A 20,190-nucleotide genomic window follows, 5' to 3' on the forward strand; every position below is an offset into this window, starting at 1 on the left:
TCTGAATTGTCCAAAAAAAGACCATAAAACTAAATAGAACATCCAGAGGCAAATAAGAAAGCGGAAGCAAAGAGACATGCACACGTTTTTGTTTTGTTTTGTTTTGTTTTGTTTTATTTTGAGGTCCAAAAGTAATTCAGCGCACAGGAAAGACGGAAAAATCTGAAAAGTGCAAAATGCATTTGATTTTCCTGTTATCGAAAAAAGGCAAGTCAAAGACTGAAAAAGAAAATTCAAAACATCTCATGACATTCAACCCTAACAACTTGTAAAAAGTTACTGGAAATATGTTGTTCAATATATATGTTTTAAATTTAAAGGTGGGAAGTAAAAAGTGTATCAGCACGTGTTATTATAAATTAGCACGTTTTATTAGCTGTGCAAGGTGCATCTTCCGCTCGCGGTTGGCCATCTCTCAGTCTGGAATTAAAAAGAGGATTCCTAGCATTTTTTATTATTTTTTAACCTGCTATTTATTGAAGTTCTTTTCTCAACCAAGACGATAATCAAAACGATAATACTTCAACATAATGACCTTGTTCAGTGTCGCCCAGACAGGAAGTTTTTATTTTCATAACCTTTCAAACAGACTGTCACAATCAAAAATGGGACAGACACGATACTACTTGAAATCGAGTTGGGTGGGAAAACCGCACAGTTAATGAAGGTTTGCTTGAACCGAACAGGCACGAGTCAAAATCTTGAAGGAAGACTTTAACACGTATGGTGACGAGGATTTCGAACTTTCCTTTATTAGAAGAGAACAAAGTTTATCCACAATTAATTCGGCCTCACACTGGTGCGAGGATTGTACTGAAATGAAAAACCCTCTTCTCATTGTGGAGTTAAAGTCGCCACGAAGCGTGAAAAATAGAGTATTAGCCTGCCTGGGAGGGGGCGGATACGCAAATGCTTAACAAAAACAATTTTGTTCCGGTCAATATTTTGCATAAGAAGTCGTGTATGCCCGGCTTATTGCTTCCGGCTCTAAAGATATACAACAAGCTGAACTGTTGCTTGAGAGTTAAGACGGCGCTTTCACGCTGAAATCGCAACAGACGTTTTCCACTCACGCTGCAAACCAGATAACTTTTTTAAGTCCACGCTATATTGATTGGCGGTGGCCAAAAATCTTGAATGAACATGCGCGTCAAAGGATCCAATTATCCCGCCCAAATTCAAAGAGTAGTTACGTCAGCATTTTGAAAAGTTCAGCCCAGTTTCCCGTTTACTGATTCCGTTTACAATATTAGATTAACCCTATTTTTTTCTATCATCATTACTGTTCGTGGACTGAAAGCTTTTCTTCGTGTCATTCTTAACTCTTAACAGTTTTTTTAGTTTGAATACAGTACTCAGTTTCACACGCTTTGTTTTGCCTCATCCATTACACCGATTCTGAACTCGTAATTTGTAGATATCAATCTTACTTAGGTCCTATGTCTAACACTGTTACATTGATTTTACTTAAAGCCATGTCCGTTTTCTGTTAGATTCGTGTATTACTACAAATCATCATATCTCTTAGCTTCTTGCGGATCTAGTTGTTAAAAAGTAATGATATTTTTGGCTTAATGTCAATAAGTTCCCACTTTCCTGAGAATTTTCGCGGGAAATGGGCGCTGGGGCTAATTTGTTTTAGATCGACAATATCAACATTCTTATCGCGTTTTTTCTCTAAGCAATAAATAGATAAATGTACTTTCATTATCACAAAAATAAGTACGGGTATCTAAGTCTGGCTCATTCGTACGTGAGTTGGTTTTCAGATGTAAATTATTAATGAATAATTTTAGCTCCCGCACTGTAGTTTGGAAAGCCATGATAATTAATAGCGACGTTATATAACGTCTCTGAAATATTTGTATATACATGTTATGTAACATTAACAAAAGCTATTTAGAGGAATAGTCAAAAGAAGATAGCCCATGAAGAAGTCAGTGGAATAAATTTGCTTATAGATTGGCTTCCCAAGGCAGAGAGCTTTTCTTTGTTTTATTGTCTTCTTTATGTCATCAAAACAAAAATAATATTCACCCCGGGAGCACACAAGTCCGAACACTCAAGGAAGTTTATACCACGTACAGTAGTTTTCATTCATGCCTTGCTCCCGGAGTTGAAGATACGAAAAAAACGTGACAACATGATACGGAAGTACTGTAAAAACACAAAACAAAACTTGACAGTCGAACAGGACTGAAACCGAAAAAGTTTTTATTTAGTATGCAAAGACACGTTTCTTGAAAAACAGTACGTGTATATTCGATTTTAAAAAAAATCGGTCGGAAGATACATTTTCCCTCTCACAAAACAATCACACATTACGCGGCTGATACTTTTTCTGGAAATGATTGTCGTTGATTGGTCACGCAACTATGTCACGCAATCTTTACTCGTTTTGTTTTTCTAACTCACTTCTTGCACCGCGTTTTTCCCTCAATCCAGTCAAACTGATCAATCATTCTTTTTTCCACGTTTTTCTTCTACTCTTTTCTCTTTGTGTTTATTTCGTTCATATTTTTCCCGTCTGTGTGATCTCGAGTCATGAGAGTCACTTTCAGTGTTACTTTTATAATATCTGTCTTTTTCAAGTTTCCCTTTTCTTCGAGTTTTTGACCTGTGTTTGTGATGCACCTTTTTATTCTGTTCTCTCATCTCTTCACTTAAACTTTTCCCGGAATTTTCTTCATCTGATGGCCTTTTTCTTTTCTTTTTACGATCTTTTTGCTGTTTTCTTCTCAAACTATGTTCATTGCTTCTAACCTTACTAGTCCTTTGCCGTTTTCTTTGCAGTTCATCACTATTCTCGCTTTCTTTATTTAATACATCTGAATCCAAGTCACTTTCTTTCTTTTCTCTCTTTCTCTTCTTGTGTTTTTTGCTCTTTGAGTCAACTCTGCAATTCAAAAAGTTTTCTTTCAGCAATGGGATCATGATGAAGATCTAACTCCAGCCTCTGTCCCAACCTTTGCCCTTCTTGCCACTGCACAAACTCACTTTACACCGCTGGATTCAGTATATAATGCAACTTTAGAAGAACTATATATCCATAGGGATATAGGCATTTTTGACATTACATTGAATAAGTTCAAAAAAAGCAGAGAATTTCATAAAACTTAGGCCCTTTGCAGTACTTTTTTTCCTTTTTCCTCCTCCTTTTTGTAGATATTTTATTTTTCTCACTAAAGGGTTCTTTGTTAACATCCTCCGTATAAAGTTCTTTATAACCATTAAGCCCCTATCTGTGAGCAAATAATTGTAATTTTTTTCATACAATAATCTTAAATGCTCACTTAAATTGAGTTTTCCAATTAGATCAAATAAGTTGTTCTCTCAGTAAGAAAACAAACTATATTCACATACTTATGTTTTTTCCTTTTCTTCCCATCAAAATTTTGAGCTTTTTTCTTATTATCTCCATTATCAAACTCCTCTGGATAGAGTTCTTTGTAACCCTCATGACCCCATCTGGTAATAAAATATAACAGCTTAGTTACAGAATGAAACAAAATCATACACCTTTATGTTAATATTTCATCTTTTAGAAGTAATTTACACAAAAATGTGTTCTATATTTTCAATAATTCATCCATTTCATTACCAAAATGACTAGACAAATTTATCATCTGGAAGATTTTATCTTGATTTAACATCAACAAAACAAAATATAGAAAGAATTTAGACACAAGGAGTAAAACTATCTAATTTCTTTTTACAGTATCCCCCTGTAACAACAATAAGGTCACATGAATAAAGGAAATGATCACTGACTAAAGAAGCTCTTGATTATTAGACAAATTCTCCTTGTCAGCATCATAGGATATGTATGAAGAGTAGTATGAAGAATATGCTTGCTGATGTTTGCATGCAAAAGGTTAACAGAGGTACACATGTGTAAATGGTAGTAAGTTAATTTTAATATTGACCTGATGAACTTCAGCCAAACAAACCTTTGAGAATCATTTGCTTCAAAATCAAAGAGTTGTTGTGTCCAATAACTACTTCTGGGTGGTAATGTAGTGTCCTCATCATCACATCTCATCTGCCCTTTGTACCTTGGGACAGAATAATGATAAAAACTCAAAATCTGGCTCCCCTAGGCATTCCATAAAAAAATAAAACAGCCTTAAAATATTAACAGTAGAGTAGTAGTAGTAGCAGTGAAAGGAAGTAAGGAAATGACGAACTGACTTAAAAAAAAGGTAAGGACAAAGAGGATCCTTAAATACCAAACCTTCCATTTTCACTGGAGTTTCATAAAATAAAATAAATATAAGAATTAAAGGTTACTCTCTATCCAGATTTAGGCTCATTTCATTATGTTTTTAATAGTTTGGTAATCAATCTAGCATAAAATGTGCTTGCACATCTCTTCCACAACCAAGATCTTATTAGTAATTGTTTATGGTGTTTGCTCTATATAATTCTTAGAATGTAAGTTTGGGTTATTTGGTATCAGATCTAATTATAATCATCTAATTGATATTTTTAAATCTCATCACTTGTCTGCTTGATATTGTATAGATATTGTGAGGAGAAATTATTTCCTAGCCACTCTCGGGAGTTAAAGGGATGTGCACACAATATGGCATGTGATTACATTATACAAGCTTATGTTTAGTTCATACCGTTTAGAGTCATTTGACAATGGAGCATTGCTCCCCTTAATTTTACTGTTCATCAGCTCATACTGCTTCCACATTTCACTTTCCTCTTGAATCTTAGTAATGAAAAAATAAACAAATAGTTACGAATTTATAACACAAAAAGGGAAAGATCAACAGTAAAACTGGATTGAACGACATACGTAAAATGAACTTAATGCTTATACGGCGCACAAACCAGTATTTTTCCCTCGACTAATATCATTATGGCAAGAATATAATCTTAACAAATAACTGAAAAAAAGAAAGAGATGGTGAACTTGCTACACCAGGACCAGATAAAAACTTGTGGAGTTTCCAAACAACACACAAGATCTCGTTAACGACGATAACTTAACTTGACAACAAACGCAGTTGTCTTACTTTTTACCAGAATTTTTGAATAAAACTTTCACCTTATCTAATTCACATCAGGATATTATATCCTTACCTTATTGTGAGCATCAGTGTGTCGAATAACGTTCTTCAAAAGGCCCTTGTCTATAACCTTACGCTGGACCGCCATCTTGGAAATTACATGGATCAGACAATTGGCCTGGTCACAAAGCTCTAACGAGGGTTCCCTTTCAAGCGTGTCTAATGAGAGGTTATTTGACGTACGCAGTTGATACTTTATACTGGTTTATAACTCACTTATTAGGTAATGTCCCAGATTTAATTTTCAAATGGCTAGAGGAGACTCGTATATGTTGATGAGGGAGGAGACCAATCCAAACGTGTTTGTGGTGCAATCGAAACAAGCTCGTGCGCCAATAGCGTCGATGGAACGAACAAGAAAACTCTTGATTGCATTCGTTATTGTCATGGCAATTCTAATTATCTTCCTGGTGGTTGTGCTAGAGCACATTATCAGGAGCTCAAACGCAAAAACTGAGCAAACAACTGGGCCATTCAGCAGCAATTGCACGATAACTTTAGTGGAAAGCATTCCTGAAAATGTCACATTCTCAGCAGGATCGGTTCAGAATCCAAGCATCTATGATGGCTGGATGAATCTCCTAGACATCGCAGAGGAGCGGATCGACATAGCATCGTTTTATTGGACATTACAAGGAAGCGATACGAAAACCACAGATTACAGTACCGAAGAAGGAGAGACTGTGTTCAAGAAGTTACAGGATGTTGCTAAAGCAGGTAGAGATACTTCTTGTGTGAACAAAAGGCGCATGTTATCGAATGCTGAGAAGGTAGCATATGCGTGATTTTTGAGGAAGACCACCTACTGCAAAGTGCCATGGGGGAGTCCCGGAGTAACACTTGTTTTAGAGAAAAGACTAAACCCTACAAAACTATTACACATTGGGCACCACCTCTGGTTTCATTTACTCACTAAGGAACAAGCACAAAGTGCAAGGGACTGGAGATTAGTGTGAGGCCTAAGGGGCAATGCTCCCTTCCTCCTCAGTGCCCCTCACTGGATTTTTAGCAGAGAGACTTCTTCTATTATTGTAAATTTTTTTGCAACAAACAATCACACTAGTTCGATGTAAACTTTTTATTCTTCCAACTCACCAGCAATTCTGATCTGACAATCAATAATCCTAAATCACCTATCATGAACCTATCAACAAGCTTGCTGTAACACTTAGGTCATGACAGTATGTTTTCCCATTTAAGGCCAAATGTAATGGGAGTGGCCTTCACATGCAAGTGAGGTACAGAACACCTGGCGTGGTACTCAATTCTTGTTAAGTATAATTGATCTACTAATATTTAGCACCAAGTTAAAGACAAAACTTTGATATTCTGTTTTTTTATTCTACCTCTTGTTTTGCCTTCAAGGTGTTAAAATCCGAATTGTACAGACACCTCCTACTGATGCCTTCCCTCAGATAGACACAAATATCCTTTCCAAGGAAGGGCTTGCAGATGTACGATCATTAAACATAACACGTCTGGTTGGCAGTGGAATCTTGCACACTAAGATGTGGCTTGTTGATGGTAAACACTTTTATGTTGGCAGTGCAAATCAGGACTGGAGAGCACTCACACAGGTACAGCTCAGTGAATACTTTTAATCTGAGTAAGAATTGTTTTCAAGGATTTTTTTCTCTCTGAAGTTTATCAGAGTAATACTGAGAAAGCCCTTGCTTATTCACATGTAGGTAAAGAAACGTGATCTTTTCATCACAAAGGTTTCCATATTTTAACAACAACATGTACCTTTCCCTTTCCTTTCACTTCTCCCCCCCCCCCCATCTCCCCCTCATTCCACCCCACCCTTTAACTAAAACTTGAAGGCTTCAGGTTGGGCTTCTACTGGAGAGTGAGTCTCCAGTTTTTATGTGTGATCCATTTTCCTGTCCACTTTTTATCACTTTTTTTGTATAGCAGGTTTCTGTGTCACATTTCAATGTCATTTCATTGTTTTAGACTTGAAGCTGACCATACTTCAGTTCTGTCAATGTTTAGGTGCAAGAGCTTGGCCTTATCACCTACAACTGCAGCCTCATGGCAAATGATATGAGCAAAATATTTGAGGTATACTGGGATCTAGCAAAAGACACAAAGATCCCAAATCCCTGGCCAAAAAAGTACCAAACAACCATTAATGTTGGTAAGTGCCCAGACCACTAACCTAACCCACTTTTTAACTTAGGCACAAGAATTTGGGCAGTCCCATTGTAGTTAGATTCTAATATCTGGAGACCAAAATATCCTATTGAGATATGACTGCTGATGTGATATTTGATATATTAAAGCTTGAAACCCTGCAGGGGTATGTTCCTTAGGTTTGGTGTTAGAGATTCTTAACCATTTTACCAATAAGAGTGATTAGTATCTAATTTCTCCTTCTAATATCACCCCTGAATTAAAAAATTGTGATCAAGACAATAAAATAAAGATCACCTCAGCACCTTAGGAAATGTATAGAGAACAGTGGGGAGAATATGCATTCTGATGTTAGGGTGTTAAGGTGTATTGTTTGCAGGGTAATTGCTAGGCAGCTTCTGTACGAGAGTTGAAGTGCTGACATGGTTTGACTCTATCAGAGAGAATCCAACACTGTTCAGTTTTAATTTTTCCACACAATTTTTTCATTCTTTTTACAGATTCTCCGGCTCAAATAAAATTCAATGGTTCCAATGCAGCTTCAGTATATTTGTCTTCTTCTCCATCCGAGTTTTGTCCACCTGGTCGTACTGATGATTTGTCAGCCATAATACGAGTTATTGACAGTGCCACAAAGTTTGTTTTTGTTTCTGTGATGGATTATTTTCCAACAACTTTGTATACACGTCAAAGAACGTGAGTTCATTTTTTTTCCCTCTTAATCAACCATGTTTGTAATGTTTCACTGTACTCTAGTTCCCAGGCCTTGGTTGTTCGCGGGATGGATAACGCTATCCTTTGGATAAATCGATATCTATTGAATAGGGTAATACCTCCGGATAACAGTTATCCGCCTGATAGCGATTTATCCGTGGATAGCGTTATCATCCTTTGAACAACTTGGCGTAGGAGTTTATTTTTTAATGCGAATTAGTTCTCAAGATTTTAGAGAGCATCAATCCCGTAAAGTTCAGGGCTTATTTTTCTCCTTTTGGCTGCCAAATTAGCCAAATGGTTCCTAGGGCACGATAATAAAAACTAGGCAATTCTCGCACTAGATTGTGTACAACATAATGCGACACACTTCTGAGCTTATTCTCATATTCATATTTTACCTTCAGTAAACACATGGTACCTTTAAAAATCATCAAGAGCTAACTTTTTGTGATATTGCGTTTAAAATGTGAGACGGAGTTAAGTGATCTTAAGAAGAAACGAGAGACACGGTTTCGTTCGGCGGCAGCGTAAAAATTCAAACTCCATATCCACGGTTGATAACAACTTGAGCACTGATTAAGAAAGACGGATTCACTTGAAATCGTTGACATTAAAAAAATATATTCTTCATTAGTTATTGGCCAGTTATAGATGACGCTTTAAGACGAGCAGCATTTGATCGTAAAGTACATGTGCGACTGATGGCCAGCCTATGGAATCACACACGATCTGATATGAAAAACTACCTTCGATCCCTGGCTGCTTTGAACTATGCTAATGATGCTTATGTCCAAGTGGTAAGTGTAGTATCAGGTAATAACTGATTTTTTTCCTCGTTTCTTAAAGACATTTCTGTGGTATCTGGTTATAAATAACTCCCCTGGTACATACCTTTTACTGACCACGTTTTCTTACTCCGTACTGTGAGTTACGGACTTGATTTTTTCCACTCGCATTCATTCATGCCCAAAGCGCGAAGCGCACGGGTCACAAATCCAAGAGAGAAAAACGATGTTCTGTAACTTAAAGTGCGAACCGATAAAACAAGGTTAGTAAAATGTTCATTATGTCTCTGGGTTCGATTAGAGGAGGAAGATTTCAATTGAAAATATTTTTGAATATGACGGCCGTACTGTGAAATGTGACCAATCAAAGCGCACGTAGAGAGACAAAGTAAGTCTACTTACACGTTTTCTCACGTTGCTTGTTGACCAATCACAAGTTTTGGGAGAGTGCGGGGGAATAGCGGTTACATTTGCTCTGAGTCTACTGTGGTAACTACTGAAAAATAAGTTCCGCCTTTATGTGTCAAGAACTAGACAATATTTTTCTCTCTACATTTACGTCAACAGAGGCTATACTCTGTGCCACCTTACACGAAAGAGATCCCTTTCACCCGGGTGAACCACAACAAATACATGGTCACTGAGAGTGTGGCATACATCGGTACGTCCAACTGGTCAGCAGATTACTTTCTGTACACCGGTGGCATCGGTTACGTCATCAACGAAACGGAAAATAGCAGCAATGTGCGTGCGCAGCTGCAAGCTGTGTTTGAGAGGAACTGGTATTCAAATTTTACTACACCAATTTACGACAAGGATTGAATAAGCTCAAAACCCGGTTCTAATGGACAGATAGCTTTATGAGATTTACTCGTACCATACATATTTACAACATTTGTAGCCCTGCTTGATTAATTTTACTGGGGTTTTATCAACCTAGTTGATTATGTGAATCATACATCGTAAAGAGTTGTCTTAAGCTGTCGTTTCGAGCGTCAGCCTTTCGTCAGAGCCAAGACACATTCCTTAGACACATTCTTGTAAAATGTGAGAACGAGATACATATTTTACGATTTTTTATAAATGTAGAAATAGCAAAATGTAAATCAAGGTAAAATTATCCCAAGACTCAATGAACTCTCTTTACGTCCGCGTTAGGTAAGATATTGTATTTTAGTGAACGTAATTGAATTGTAATAAAGTAAAATTCTTTGTTGATTTGACATGAGAATTCTCATCAGACATAGTTTAACGATTTGATGTACACAATTCAAACCGTGGGCTCAGTTTTACAATGCAAAGGTTACGGTGACCCTCGCATCAAACATCATTACTGTGATAACCTTTATCTAATACGAAGGCAGAGGTAAACTATTACGAAGTTCAAATGTTCCATATTTTTTACCAAATAGTGACAACTAAACACCGCAGATTAATGAACTCTTCAGACACTTTCTGCTAACGAGTAAGCCGGATATCACAATCTTCCGTAATGACGCTCGCACTTGCTTGTTGCTCTGTTTTTAGCCGCCTTCGTTTCTCATTTATTAGTCACTCCTCGTAAATAACATTCGTTTACACCCCTTTTACTTTCTTTCACATACCTCAATACAATCCTATCTACTCATTACGGCCGTTAAGATGTAAAGGCCTCTTAGTATTTTCAGATGTTCTACTGTTGATCTATAGCCTTGGTATTATTAATACCTTCCCATTTCTAGTTAAACATAGAGCATATTATTCATTACTACCTCATGGGTGCATATCACAAAATAATCAAGGAGAGTAATATTGAGCAGGCAACATCTAACGGCGTCACAATCAATATTTAGCTTTAGACAAGACAATCCTCGTCGATGTGTTTATAACCAAACCCAGCTTAAACGATCAAAGTACAGCAACAGAGCAACATGGCGTGCAGTAGCAGGACAAGAATGATAGCATTTGTCGTTGTGTTCATGATTGTTGGGATATTTGGTCAGTCCCGTAAGTAAAATAACTTATTCTTATTGCTAAGAATAATGATCTAGCATTAACAGAATCAAAAAACACGACATTCATGCTTCAGGTAGAAGCCTATGGTACCTTGCTTCGGCGAATATTACAGGAAATTGTCTCAGTATTCATGGATTTTTTAACACTAAGATAGTCACGAGAAGAGCAATTTGTAGTCAAATCAATTCAAAAGAATTAACGAATTATTAACTGCTTACAATTGCTTGGGTGTCTTCATTCTCTTGCTATATTTTTTTAATCTGGTTTTCTTAATACTAACAATGTGAGTCACAAAAGTGTTTCTTAAAGACATTTTTTTTTTCCAAGACCAAATTTTCCCTTTAACTCACCCACAGCTGAAAAGAATTGACATAGGGCGACTAAGTTGTAAGAAATTCACAACAATTTTAAAGGTGCAAGAGGTGTTTTCATTCCTTTATTTGCCATGATATTGTGATAAACACTTATAAGACTGAGACAATTCTCGCTGTTGCTTGACATAATATCGTAAAAAACACTTCTAAACTGAAGCAGTCTTTTGACTCTCTGCACACGTGCTCAGGGCCACACCCATGACCAGTTGCTGGACCTTTAAACGAGTGCTTCTGGATTTTCGTTCCTCAGCTCTAACCAGCTAATCCAACGTAACTACAACAGAATCCGTATTCTAATATCATTATGCTATTTAGAGAAACTCTTTATCCTTTCCTTGTGGTCTCGTTACGTTAACATCAGGCGCAATACAGAATATACTTAATTTATTCGAGCGGAAACTTTGATTTCAGAAGAAATGACAAGAGTAAATTCTGATTATCTGATCTTGCATCGAAAAGGAAAAAATGGAAGCACTTTCCCATCTTTCTTAAGAGTTATGAATTTACATAATATCATGATAATAAATATAAAAGATCATCCGCAGAAATATTGTATTCTAGATCAAAATGAATTACTTAGATTAACAACGTGAAAATTAACAATACTGGCAAAATGTTGGCGTCTATTCTGCAAATTTGCAATCATAACAAAATACAATATCACCAGATCGCGATAACGTTGAAATATTACACTGATAATGTTCAAAGTAATATAGAAAGGATGAAAACTCTAATCGTTTTAAAATTTCTGAACACTTTAAAATCAAGGATATTTTAAGAAACCGTCGTGGGTCAATACATTCAAGCTCTATTTAATCATTTTGAAATTTTCTGTATTACCCATTGCGTATTATATCGTGACTAACTTATTTATTAGATAATGTGTTGATAGTTGAACCTCTTCGTGACATGACAACATCAAGTGCCATCTATCATACTCTACAAAACTTTATCAAATATATGATCATTAGCTGCTTCTCTCTTTCAAAGTTTATTAATTTTTACCGGCATTTAATGAAGTTCCGCTCGTACCTTTTAATTACACACAATTGGAACCACCCCAATGTCGAAAGCTAAAATTTATAAAAATGAGAGCAACGCTATGCTGGAAACATTTTCGAAAGAAGTACTTCTTGCTGAGAATTGGTATCCAGCAACTGGATTCTGGTACCTCGCTAAGGAATATCTTAGGGGTACAGATAGCAAGCCGTCCGTCGTCCAAGTTTAGGGGTAAATCCAGTTCCCACCGGGCATCCAGTTTTATATCTCGCACCGTTTTGAGATAATCCGGCATGAACTGACATTTAGGGGACGTACTCACAAATTACTGAGGAACGCAATAAAATAAAGAGTGGAACTGTAAGCTAAAAATCCGTTGAAAGGTTTCTTCCTCTCGAAACAAAACTGTGAGTTTCTATTTTAGGAGGAGAAATTAGACAAAATCAAACTGGATGGCGTCCCCAACGATTGCCACTTTTATTTCCAAAAGTTATGAGTCAGTGATCGCTAGAATTATCGACTGTTTCACGACATCAAAACTTCATTGTCAGATCATTTATTGAGTATTTACCCTTTCGCTCCCAAGATCTCACTCGTAATTCTCTCTACTGTCTGCCATACAATTCTTAAAGGGCATGTAAACCCAAAAAACGTTCATTTACTTTTCACATAGATGTTTAGTAAATATATCAAGTACACCAAAGGTACCATTCGTTTATTCTCAAAAGTCCATTTTCACTTTGTAAAAGCTCTTCCAAATTCGAAACATTCGCCATCTTGAATGGCGCCATCTTTCCTGTGACGTCACGGGTGGATCCTCCAAAGTCTCGTTTTATAATCGCGTGAGGCACGAAGGAGTCTTTTCTTCAGCCGTTGTTTGCTGGTCTCGTCGTGATTTTTTTACGTACAGTTTGCTTCAATATAATCAATTTTTTCGTAATGGTGAAGCGTTGTGCCGTCCAGTTTTGTACTGATTCAAACAAAACTGGGCATACAATGCAAATATTTCCAAATGACGCAAATTTGAAGCGACAATTTGTGAAATTTGTTCAAGTGAAAATAGCCGATTTCGTCGAGCCGTTCGAACGTTCTGTTGTTTGTAGCAGTCATTTTTATTCCTGGTGCTGTACCGACGATTCAGGCCTCACCAGAAGCAAATTATTCGGAAGACGAAAAACGACCCATACAGTCGGCAGACGACGAGGATTCGGAAGTGGCTGACCAAACTGAGAAAGAAGTTGAGCTCTTCAAAAGTTAGAGGTCAACAGAGAAAGTACAAAATCGATTTACATGAGAACGTTTCGTTAATTAAACAACAATAGCTTTATTGGTTCTCTAAAAACATCTTTTTTCTCATTTAATGAAAGATTATGGGGTAGCCAGTTGTTTGGGAGCCAGCGCTGAGCCCGTAAAAGACACTGACATGTCTGAACCTTTGCCTGTCGAAACACGTATCAAAGAAAGAGAATTCGTTGATATCAGTGTGTTATAACGTGATCTGGAATTTTGTCGGTTCTATACAAAGAATTCTATACAGGATCCCATAATCAACCCTTATGTTCTATAAGAAAATCCATGCCAGCCCCACTTAGTGCTTCCTTTGAGAAACCCTGCAGAGAAACAGCAGAAGAATTTGTGTCACGGTTTTCACAGCAGTGAAAATACATTCAAAGGTCAGTAGGACAATATTCATCATTTTGAGTACAACTTAAAAGATCCTGATTTCAGCTTGCAAAACTATCTTTTCAATAATGCAAATCGAAGCAAACACAAACAGGGTTGGACAATTATGAAGGCCACACAAGGAAATGCACATGATACAACTTGTTTTATCGATGGAAATGCTTCTGAGATGAAGGATATTGTTTACCGCACAAGATAGCACAGCGACCCTAAAGTGTTTGCTGAGATATCCCCAACACCAACGAACAAGCTATCTGTAGGCAATTTAGCGAAATTTCCTGCCAGGAAAGAAGCGAAAAACAACTAGCTCTAGTATTGTATTATTAAATCAATGGCAGAAACAACTCAAGTAAATCGATCTCAAAATGTAACAAAACAGATGAAACAGAAAATATTTAGCTTAGTCGTTTCTGGTGTGATTATCTGTGCTTTACTGCTGCCTGTAAGCGTACTTGGCCGTCTCCAGCACCCAGAAATCGAGGCAAATTGACTGAAAACCTGGATGCTCAGTGATACAACTTATCTGGGTTTCAGGCCATTTTGCCACAATTGCCCGATTTCCGTACAACAAACACTTTCATGAGTTTTCGGCATTGGTTGACAAGTTCCACACTCGCACCTTTGATAATTTTATATAAAACACTCTCAGAAGCTCAAGTTTAAAAAAATTCTGTTGCATTCCTTTAGATGGTACCCTCGCTATATTGCATTTTCATGTTAAATACAAATAAATCACAAAGTAAATTAAATACCAGTCTGAGTTTCCGAGACGGTCGCATCGCTGTCGACATGTTCTGTACTGTCTTCGTGCGGATCGCTTCGGTGAACCCTACGCGGCTCATATTGTCAAGGACGTGGCCCAGACTCTCCTAAAGATTCTGGATTATCCCCAGCGCTGTCATGTACTAAGCTTAAGGCATTCGAGTCACTACCTTCTGAAAAAACATCTTCCGAACTACCGCTACTTACACGAACTCCCACACCAGTTCTACTGGGGAATATGTGTTGCGCAATATTTTGGTTCCACCGCTTACGTCACGACTTCTCGCTATTGTTTTTACCGGAAATGGAATTTCAGTTGATAATGCCGATTTTCTCCTAAAATAAGTCGAATTGGACAAAACTAATTTCAAATTCGTTTTCTACGCCACTTTTTACATAGTATAAGAAAAACATGTATTTTTGGGTTTACATGCCCTTTAAGATATTAGTTCGGAGAATTTGGCATTGAATCAACTTATAATCCCCTAATTTATATCTTTCTTTATTCTCGTCACTTGTGTACTTGTTATTGTAAGGATATTGCGAGGAGAAATTCTATCTTGGTCATTCGTGGAGTGAAAGGGTTAGGGCTAGTTAAAATTTTAGGATTTTATCCAATAACACGATAACATGGTGATTTCGAACTTCTCACAGAAGGGCTGTGAACTTGTCTTTGGTCGGAAGATGACAATTAGTGAGGCTTCTTGCTGATATCATTGTTCGATCACGATACTAAAACGTCACCCTACTTGAGGCTTTAATAGATTAAAAGGCAATCAAGGCCTTTTTGGAAATTTTCTGATATAAATCTAAATTGTTTAAAGAGACTCTAATAGCACAAAAAAAAAAATATGCAGATCATTTGTTCTGAAAGCCTCTAAAGAAGGTCACGATATTGATACATTGAACTTGGCCTAACGGTACTCTCATTTAAAATATAGGTTTAGATAAATCATTATTATCATTTAAAAAAAAACACTGAGCGTAGTATATGCAAGGATAAATTTGCTCGTCAGTTCTTTCTATCCGGCTTCGGTAAAGTACACATCATGCGCTTCAAGTTAGATTGTTAATGTGCAAACAACAACTGACGTCGATCTTAAGACGAATTCGTTTTTCAAAAGCAACAATGAAACAAAAACAACATAGCAAATTAATAATAGAGAAAGAAATGACAGGCAATCATCCCTTCCAAGGGTCTCTCTTCGGCTGATTACCCAGATGGTGGAGTAAGCCTTACTCAATTTCAAACAAGAGGTTATAAGAAAGTGCGGTGATAGTCTTGTACTCTAAACAAGCCAAATTTAAGTAAGTTTAATTTTTTTCCCCATCATTTAGCCTCAACATCAGTGGCTCCTACCTCATTAGTAGAAACTGAGTCACCATCACCATCTCCAACACAGGCCGCGATGTCACAATCTCAGTCATCCGCAGTGTCACAGGTCATCCCATCATCAGTTCCAGAGCCCGCAACACCTTCGATGTCACAACCCATGTCACCCCAAGCAGCCACATCCATAATGTCACAAGTGATGTCAGAGTCCATGGTCACATCCACTTTAGAAATTATGTCACCATCTCCGTCACAAACCCCGTCACCAACCACGTCACCAACAACATCAGTAACCACGTCACCAACAACATCAGCAACCACGTCACCAACAGCGTCACCAACCATGTCACAACCAAAAGAGCCCCCAACATCACCAACGTCAACTTCTGGAAAGCCAGGAAAAGAGGGAGGCAAAGATGAGGGGAAGGGCGTTGAGGAAATTGGTACGTATCCTGCCAGTCCTAGATACTTCGGTACTTCATGTCTCTTTGGCAAAGATAGATATTAGTTTCACCCTGATTTAGCTGGATCAATGTCAGTATCTGAGCAACTGCGCACCTGCCCCTCCCCTAGCCCAACATGAACCCTCAATTGTTATCAGTTGACTGTTATTGGATTAGGGGAGGGGTAGGTACGCATTTGGGTGCGCATTTAGTTCATGTTAACAGGATTGAATATCAGTTATGATCAGTAAGGAGGGGTTGGTAATCTAAACTTCACAGTTTCAGCTCAGGGTTAGAAAATTATTTTCGTCTTCACAGATCGTAAAGTGATTGTGATTCTGCTGGCCGTAGCTATTGCCGTGGTGTTTCTGGGCATGATGTGCATAACTGTAGCTGTTTGCTGTGTACTCCGGAAGTAAGTCGTTGCGATGTTCTCAGTTATAGCAAATATGTTCTTAAACTACCAAGAAACTAGTTCAGTTCCATAGGTAGGACCTTCTGGTTTTGTTGTATTTGGGGGGATGACAAGTTGTTCCATTAGGAAGAATTTTAAGCTTTTATCGGCAAGGCTTAAGAGACGGGTAGGGGTATGGCACTCGCGTCACACACGATAGGCATCTTAGGGTGTATCAAGTTGCTTTATTATTACAAATTTTGTATGTTTTTATGAAAAGCGTTTTTTTTTACAATTAGGGGCGGTACTTCGAAAAAGTTTCTTTCCTTGGACACAACCACTTTGCAGATTCTGAGGACTGTCAGTTTTATGCAATAAATTTGATGGCGCTTCGATTAGTTTTTTCATGAGAAAAGGGGCAAGTTCTTCTGAGATAGTTTACTTCGAAAAGTGAGGGAACATAGAATCATCCCATCATTCCAGAGGCCAAAGAATGTTCGCGATAAGACTGGACTTCTTATTCTGAATTCTCTAAAGGTGCCACTTCAGATAAAGACCTCTAGGCCCCAAGAGGATCAAGTGAAACATCTTTAAGAATCCTTTCAATTAAATGACGTAACACACTTGCCCCTCTTCTTTTTACAGGATCAAATGAATCCCAGGATGTCATGGAGGAACATGCGACAAGGCTTCAACAGAGAAGGGCTGAAGTGACTGATCAATCTTTTCCTTTGTTAAATTCTTTTCTCTTCAAACTATCTTTTTACTATCGCTTTAAACGAACATTAAATGTTCCAAAGAAACAAGTCTAGCGAGCTCTGACCATGAGATCACGCATCACTTTTCGTTTTTAATCCTTTTACCACTTTGGGGAAAATGAAACCACCTGGATTGCTTGGTCCCCAGTGCCCCCGTTTTAAGGAGCACTAACGGAGAGGACAAAAATTAGTGGTTTTAGTGGATGTTTACATTAAGTCAGCTCGTTGGTTGATTTATAGTCACTTACAACAGTTCAGATTTTTTTTAGTGTCTTAGATTAAGTATCTTTGAGTTCTTAAAAGTATTTCTGTTACATAGAAATTGGTAAAACAAAAGTTTTTTAAAATGATTTTATGAAGTATCTAACATAACACTGTATAGCTATAAGTTAACTTTACGTCACAAAATCATAGGATAAATAGAGTAACCGTTCCAGTTACCTCCCCCCCTCTCATATACCTCTTTTTCTATAAAACTCCCTTCCCCCTCCCCCCTTATCACAAACTCTAAAATGTCACAATTTTTGGCCATCTGTTTGAGCAAGGTGGCTTTATAGTACAACATATAACTGCAGTCCTAAGTCTGTATTGGCTTTCTTTGTAAGTAACGTCGGTATTTCACCAATGGCACGTTGTTTCTTTGCACAATAATCATTGAATCTGGCTGACAGTTCAAAAGAATAACAACGACCCTGCGAGGGCCCTCAGTAAGTTTCACACAAGCCCCCCTCCAAATTAGAACCCTGTCTGTAAGGGTAAGGAAACTAATTGCTAAAAGCACCCAAAGGGGAAGGGGGTTGGGGGCTTACTAGGATGTGTCTTATAGTGTTATCGTTTTCAGGAACAACAGTAGCCTTTATGTGATCGTTACTGATTCAGTAAGTTATAAATTCCGTCGACCTATTTGAATAATAAATTTGACGTTAATGCTTCCAGGCTTATAATAAAAAGAACTGTGTCTCAGAATAGAATGTCAAGCGCACAAGTGAACGAACATCAGCGAAAAATGAAAGAAAACAACGACTGAAGCACGGTAAAAAAAACTCACGATCGACGATTAATCGACAAAAACACGATCGATAACTTAACGTAGGAACGAAGAACAAACGACGGATGGCTGATTGCCCAGTAAAACGAAAATGATCGACGTCTGGGGCAAATCACACAATAATTGTTCATTGCATTGGAGGCAGCTTTACTGCGTTATTCCTGAGACCTTGGGAACATTGTAAATTTTCGAACCGCAGAGTCGCGCAGTGTTATAAAATTTTATTTAAACAGGATCATGTGACCTTCAGAGAAGTTCATCTAACAACTGGGATAAAGTTTGATGGTTACCTTTGAGCATGAACTTTTAAAACTCGTCGTAACCTCACGACATTGAGAACTACACTTTGAGAAATCAGTTGTATTAGCTGAATCGTATCTACATGCACTTTTGTACATCCCACTCAGTTTTCCCCCTGAGATAGAGTAAGAGCGGACGGGAAGGGAAGGGTGGGGATGAGACACGATCAAATCCGTCTTCGATGTCAATTAGCAAGAAGTTTTAACACGACTTGTACGCCTTTGGAATCGTGTTTCTTCAGTTTTGAAACCCGAGGTTGTAGATGTGACTTGACTGTATCTGAAACTCCAGGGACGGAACTCTCAAGTAAACTGCAAGAAAAAGAATCAATGTCTAGAAACTGAATTCAAAATAGTTTTAAAGTACTAGATAATAGGGTGCAAAACTCAAGTAGCAGCCGGTTTAAAGTTGTCACGCAACACATTTCTTAGATGGATTGCGTGACAAACGACAAGCCTCACCTTGCGACCACAAAAGCCCCTCTATTCACCTTACACCAGTCGAGCAACATCCGGGGATCAGTGTTATCAAGCAGCAGTTTACTGAACAACACTTCATCTATATGGCAAGAAAGACATCATTAATTTATTTAGATTTTGTAAAAGCAATAAATCATCTTAGGAGAAACTGTAACTTTAAAGAAAATGAAAAAGGAAAAGGATAAAACTGTGGAAAAACAGAAAAAACAGAGGGAGAAACGCAAATTGTAACACGTAGAAAACAAATAGGATGGAATGACAGATGGGTAAAGGAACATGCTAAGATCAGAGTTTTCATTAACCCTTTAACCCTCAAGACTATATTTATTTAATGGATTCGTACAAGTACAAGTACAGGTGCATAACAGTAGGACATAAGTCCCCTACTTGGTTAATACACACACACCCAGCCCCGTAAAAAAAAATCCCGGAAAGAAATATCCCGAAAAAAGATCCCTTCCCTGATCCGACTAAACTACAAGAGTGACATGCATCTAATTTCTCCTCAAAATATCAACCCTGAATCAAACATTACGATCCCAAGAATACAGGAAATGACCACTAACTAAAGCAGCTCTTGATTGCCAAACAAATGCTCCTAATCAGCTCATTGGGAAATGTATACAGTATAGTGTGAAGAATATTCATACTAATGTTGGGTTAAGAATTGTAATAGCAGAAGAACAGAGTAGAGTAACAGGACAATAATCCCCACATCCGAATGAAATATAGCTAAGGCCAGTAATTGCTTAGAATTCTGCGTATTGGCGGAGTATTCTTGGTTCTCCGATTCAAATTTGACATCCTTTAAAACGTGTACAAAAGAATGGCGGTGCCTTGTAAGAGAACGGACGTGTAAGAATCACGGGGTGAGTGATTGAATAAACGAAGACAGTCGTGAAA

The 20,190-nt window shown here is 37.7% G+C and overlaps 4 protein-coding genes and 1 long non-coding RNA gene across 7 annotated transcripts in view; 2 read left to right on the forward strand and 3 right to left on the reverse strand.

The window, feature by feature from the left end:
* Nucleotides 1-2,197: 2,197 nt before the first annotated feature.
* On the reverse strand, nt 2,198-5,226 carry LOC113669513 (uncharacterized). Its single transcript, XM_027185563.2, has 5 exons — nt 5,095-5,226; nt 4,629-4,720; nt 3,951-4,055; nt 3,364-3,468; nt 2,198-2,896 (listed from the first exon to the last, which is right to left on the reverse strand). The coding sequence occupies exons 1-5, from the start codon at nt 5,167-5,169 to the stop codon at nt 2,455-2,457; spliced, it is 819 nt and encodes a 272-aa protein (XP_027041364.2). The 5' UTR covers nt 5,170-5,226; the 3' UTR covers nt 2,198-2,454.
* Nucleotides 5,201-9,942, forward strand: LOC113669512 (5'-3' exonuclease PLD3). The gene is made up of 6 exons (XM_027185561.2): nt 5,201-5,798; nt 6,447-6,658; nt 7,077-7,221; nt 7,718-7,913; nt 8,569-8,731; nt 9,287-9,942. The coding sequence occupies exons 1-6, from the start codon at nt 5,330-5,332 to the stop codon at nt 9,539-9,541; spliced, it is 1,440 nt and encodes a 479-aa protein (XP_027041362.2). The 5' UTR covers nt 5,201-5,329; the 3' UTR covers nt 9,542-9,942.
* A 594-nt stretch (nt 9,943-10,536) lies between these two features.
* Nucleotides 10,537-18,391, forward strand: LOC113669474 (uncharacterized). 2 transcript variants are annotated; one of them, XM_089188156.1, is made up of 4 exons: nt 10,537-10,696; nt 15,871-16,308; nt 16,627-16,723; nt 17,348-18,391. In XM_089188156.1, the coding sequence occupies exons 1-4, from the start codon at nt 10,630-10,632 to the stop codon at nt 17,355-17,357; spliced, it is 612 nt and encodes a 203-aa protein (XP_089044282.1). In that variant the 5' UTR covers nt 10,537-10,629; the 3' UTR covers nt 17,358-18,391. The 2 variants fall into 2 exon arrangements, with proteins under 2 accessions (XP_089044282.1, XP_089044281.1); XM_089188155.1 differs by having other exon boundaries at nt 10,541-10,705.
* LOC149036973 (uncharacterized) lies at nt 13,392-14,763 on the reverse strand. Of its 2 annotated transcripts, XR_016181306.1 has the most exons (3): nt 14,523-14,763; nt 13,958-14,048; nt 13,392-13,697 (listed from the first exon to the last, which is right to left on the reverse strand). It is a non-coding gene; the product is annotated as an uncharacterized LOC149036973 (long non-coding RNA). The 2 variants fall into 2 exon arrangements; XR_016181307.1 differs by lacking the exon at nt 13,958-14,048.
* A 321-nt stretch (nt 18,392-18,712) lies between the features above and the next one.
* Nucleotides 18,713-20,190, reverse strand: part of LOC113669514 (pumilio homolog 3) — a 13,123-nt gene continuing 11,645 nt past the window's right edge. Inside the window, exons 18-19 of the mRNA XM_027185564.2 lie at nt 19,270-19,366; nt 18,713-19,119 (exon numbers count right to left, since the gene is read on the reverse strand). Coding sequence (XP_027041365.2) covers nt 18,993-19,119; nt 19,270-19,366 — 224 coding nt within the window. The 3' untranslated portion in view covers nt 18,713-18,992. The remainder of the gene's footprint in view (nt 19,120-19,269; nt 19,367-20,190) is intronic.

This window comes from Pocillopora damicornis, chromosome 11 (genome assembly GCF_964200805.1).
Source record: "Pocillopora damicornis chromosome 11, jaPocDami1.2, whole genome shotgun sequence".
NCBI lineage: Eukaryota > Metazoa > Cnidaria > Anthozoa > Scleractinia > Pocilloporidae > Pocillopora > Pocillopora damicornis.

Coding starts and splice junctions, on each gene's coding strand:
- LOC113669513 (XM_027185563.2), bottom strand. CDS start 5,169: ATGGCGGTCCAGCGTAAGGTTATAGACAAGGGCCTTTTGAAGAACGTT. Junction 4,056..4,628: donor TTGTCAAATGACTCTAAACG/GTATGAACTAAA, acceptor TTCTGTCCCAAG/GTACAAAGGGCAGATGAGAT. Junction 2,897..3,363: donor AAGAAAAGGAAAAAACATAA/GTATGTGAATAT, acceptor TTTGAATTGCAG/AGTTGACTCAAAGAGCAAAA.
- LOC113669512 (XM_027185561.2), top strand. CDS start 5,330: ATGGCTAGAGGAGACTCGTATATGTTGATGAGGGAGGAGACCAATCCA. Junction 5,799..6,446: donor ACAGGATGTTGCTAAAGCAG/GTAGAGATACTT, acceptor TTTGCCTTCAAG/GTGTTAAAATCCGAATTGTA. Junction 7,222..7,717: donor CCAAACAACCATTAATGTTG/GTAAGTGCCCAG, acceptor TTCTTTTTACAG/ATTCTCCGGCTCAAATAAAA.
- LOC113669474 (XM_089188155.1), top strand. CDS start 10,630: ATGGCGTGCAGTAGCAGGACAAGAATGATAGCATTTGTCGTTGTGTTC. Junction 10,706..15,870: donor TGGGATATTTGGTCAGTCCC/GTAAGTAAAATA, acceptor CCCATCATTTAG/CCTCAACATCAGTGGCTCCT. Junction 16,309..16,626: donor GAAGGGCGTTGAGGAAATTG/GTACGTATCCTG, acceptor TCGTCTTCACAG/ATCGTAAAGTGATTGTGATT.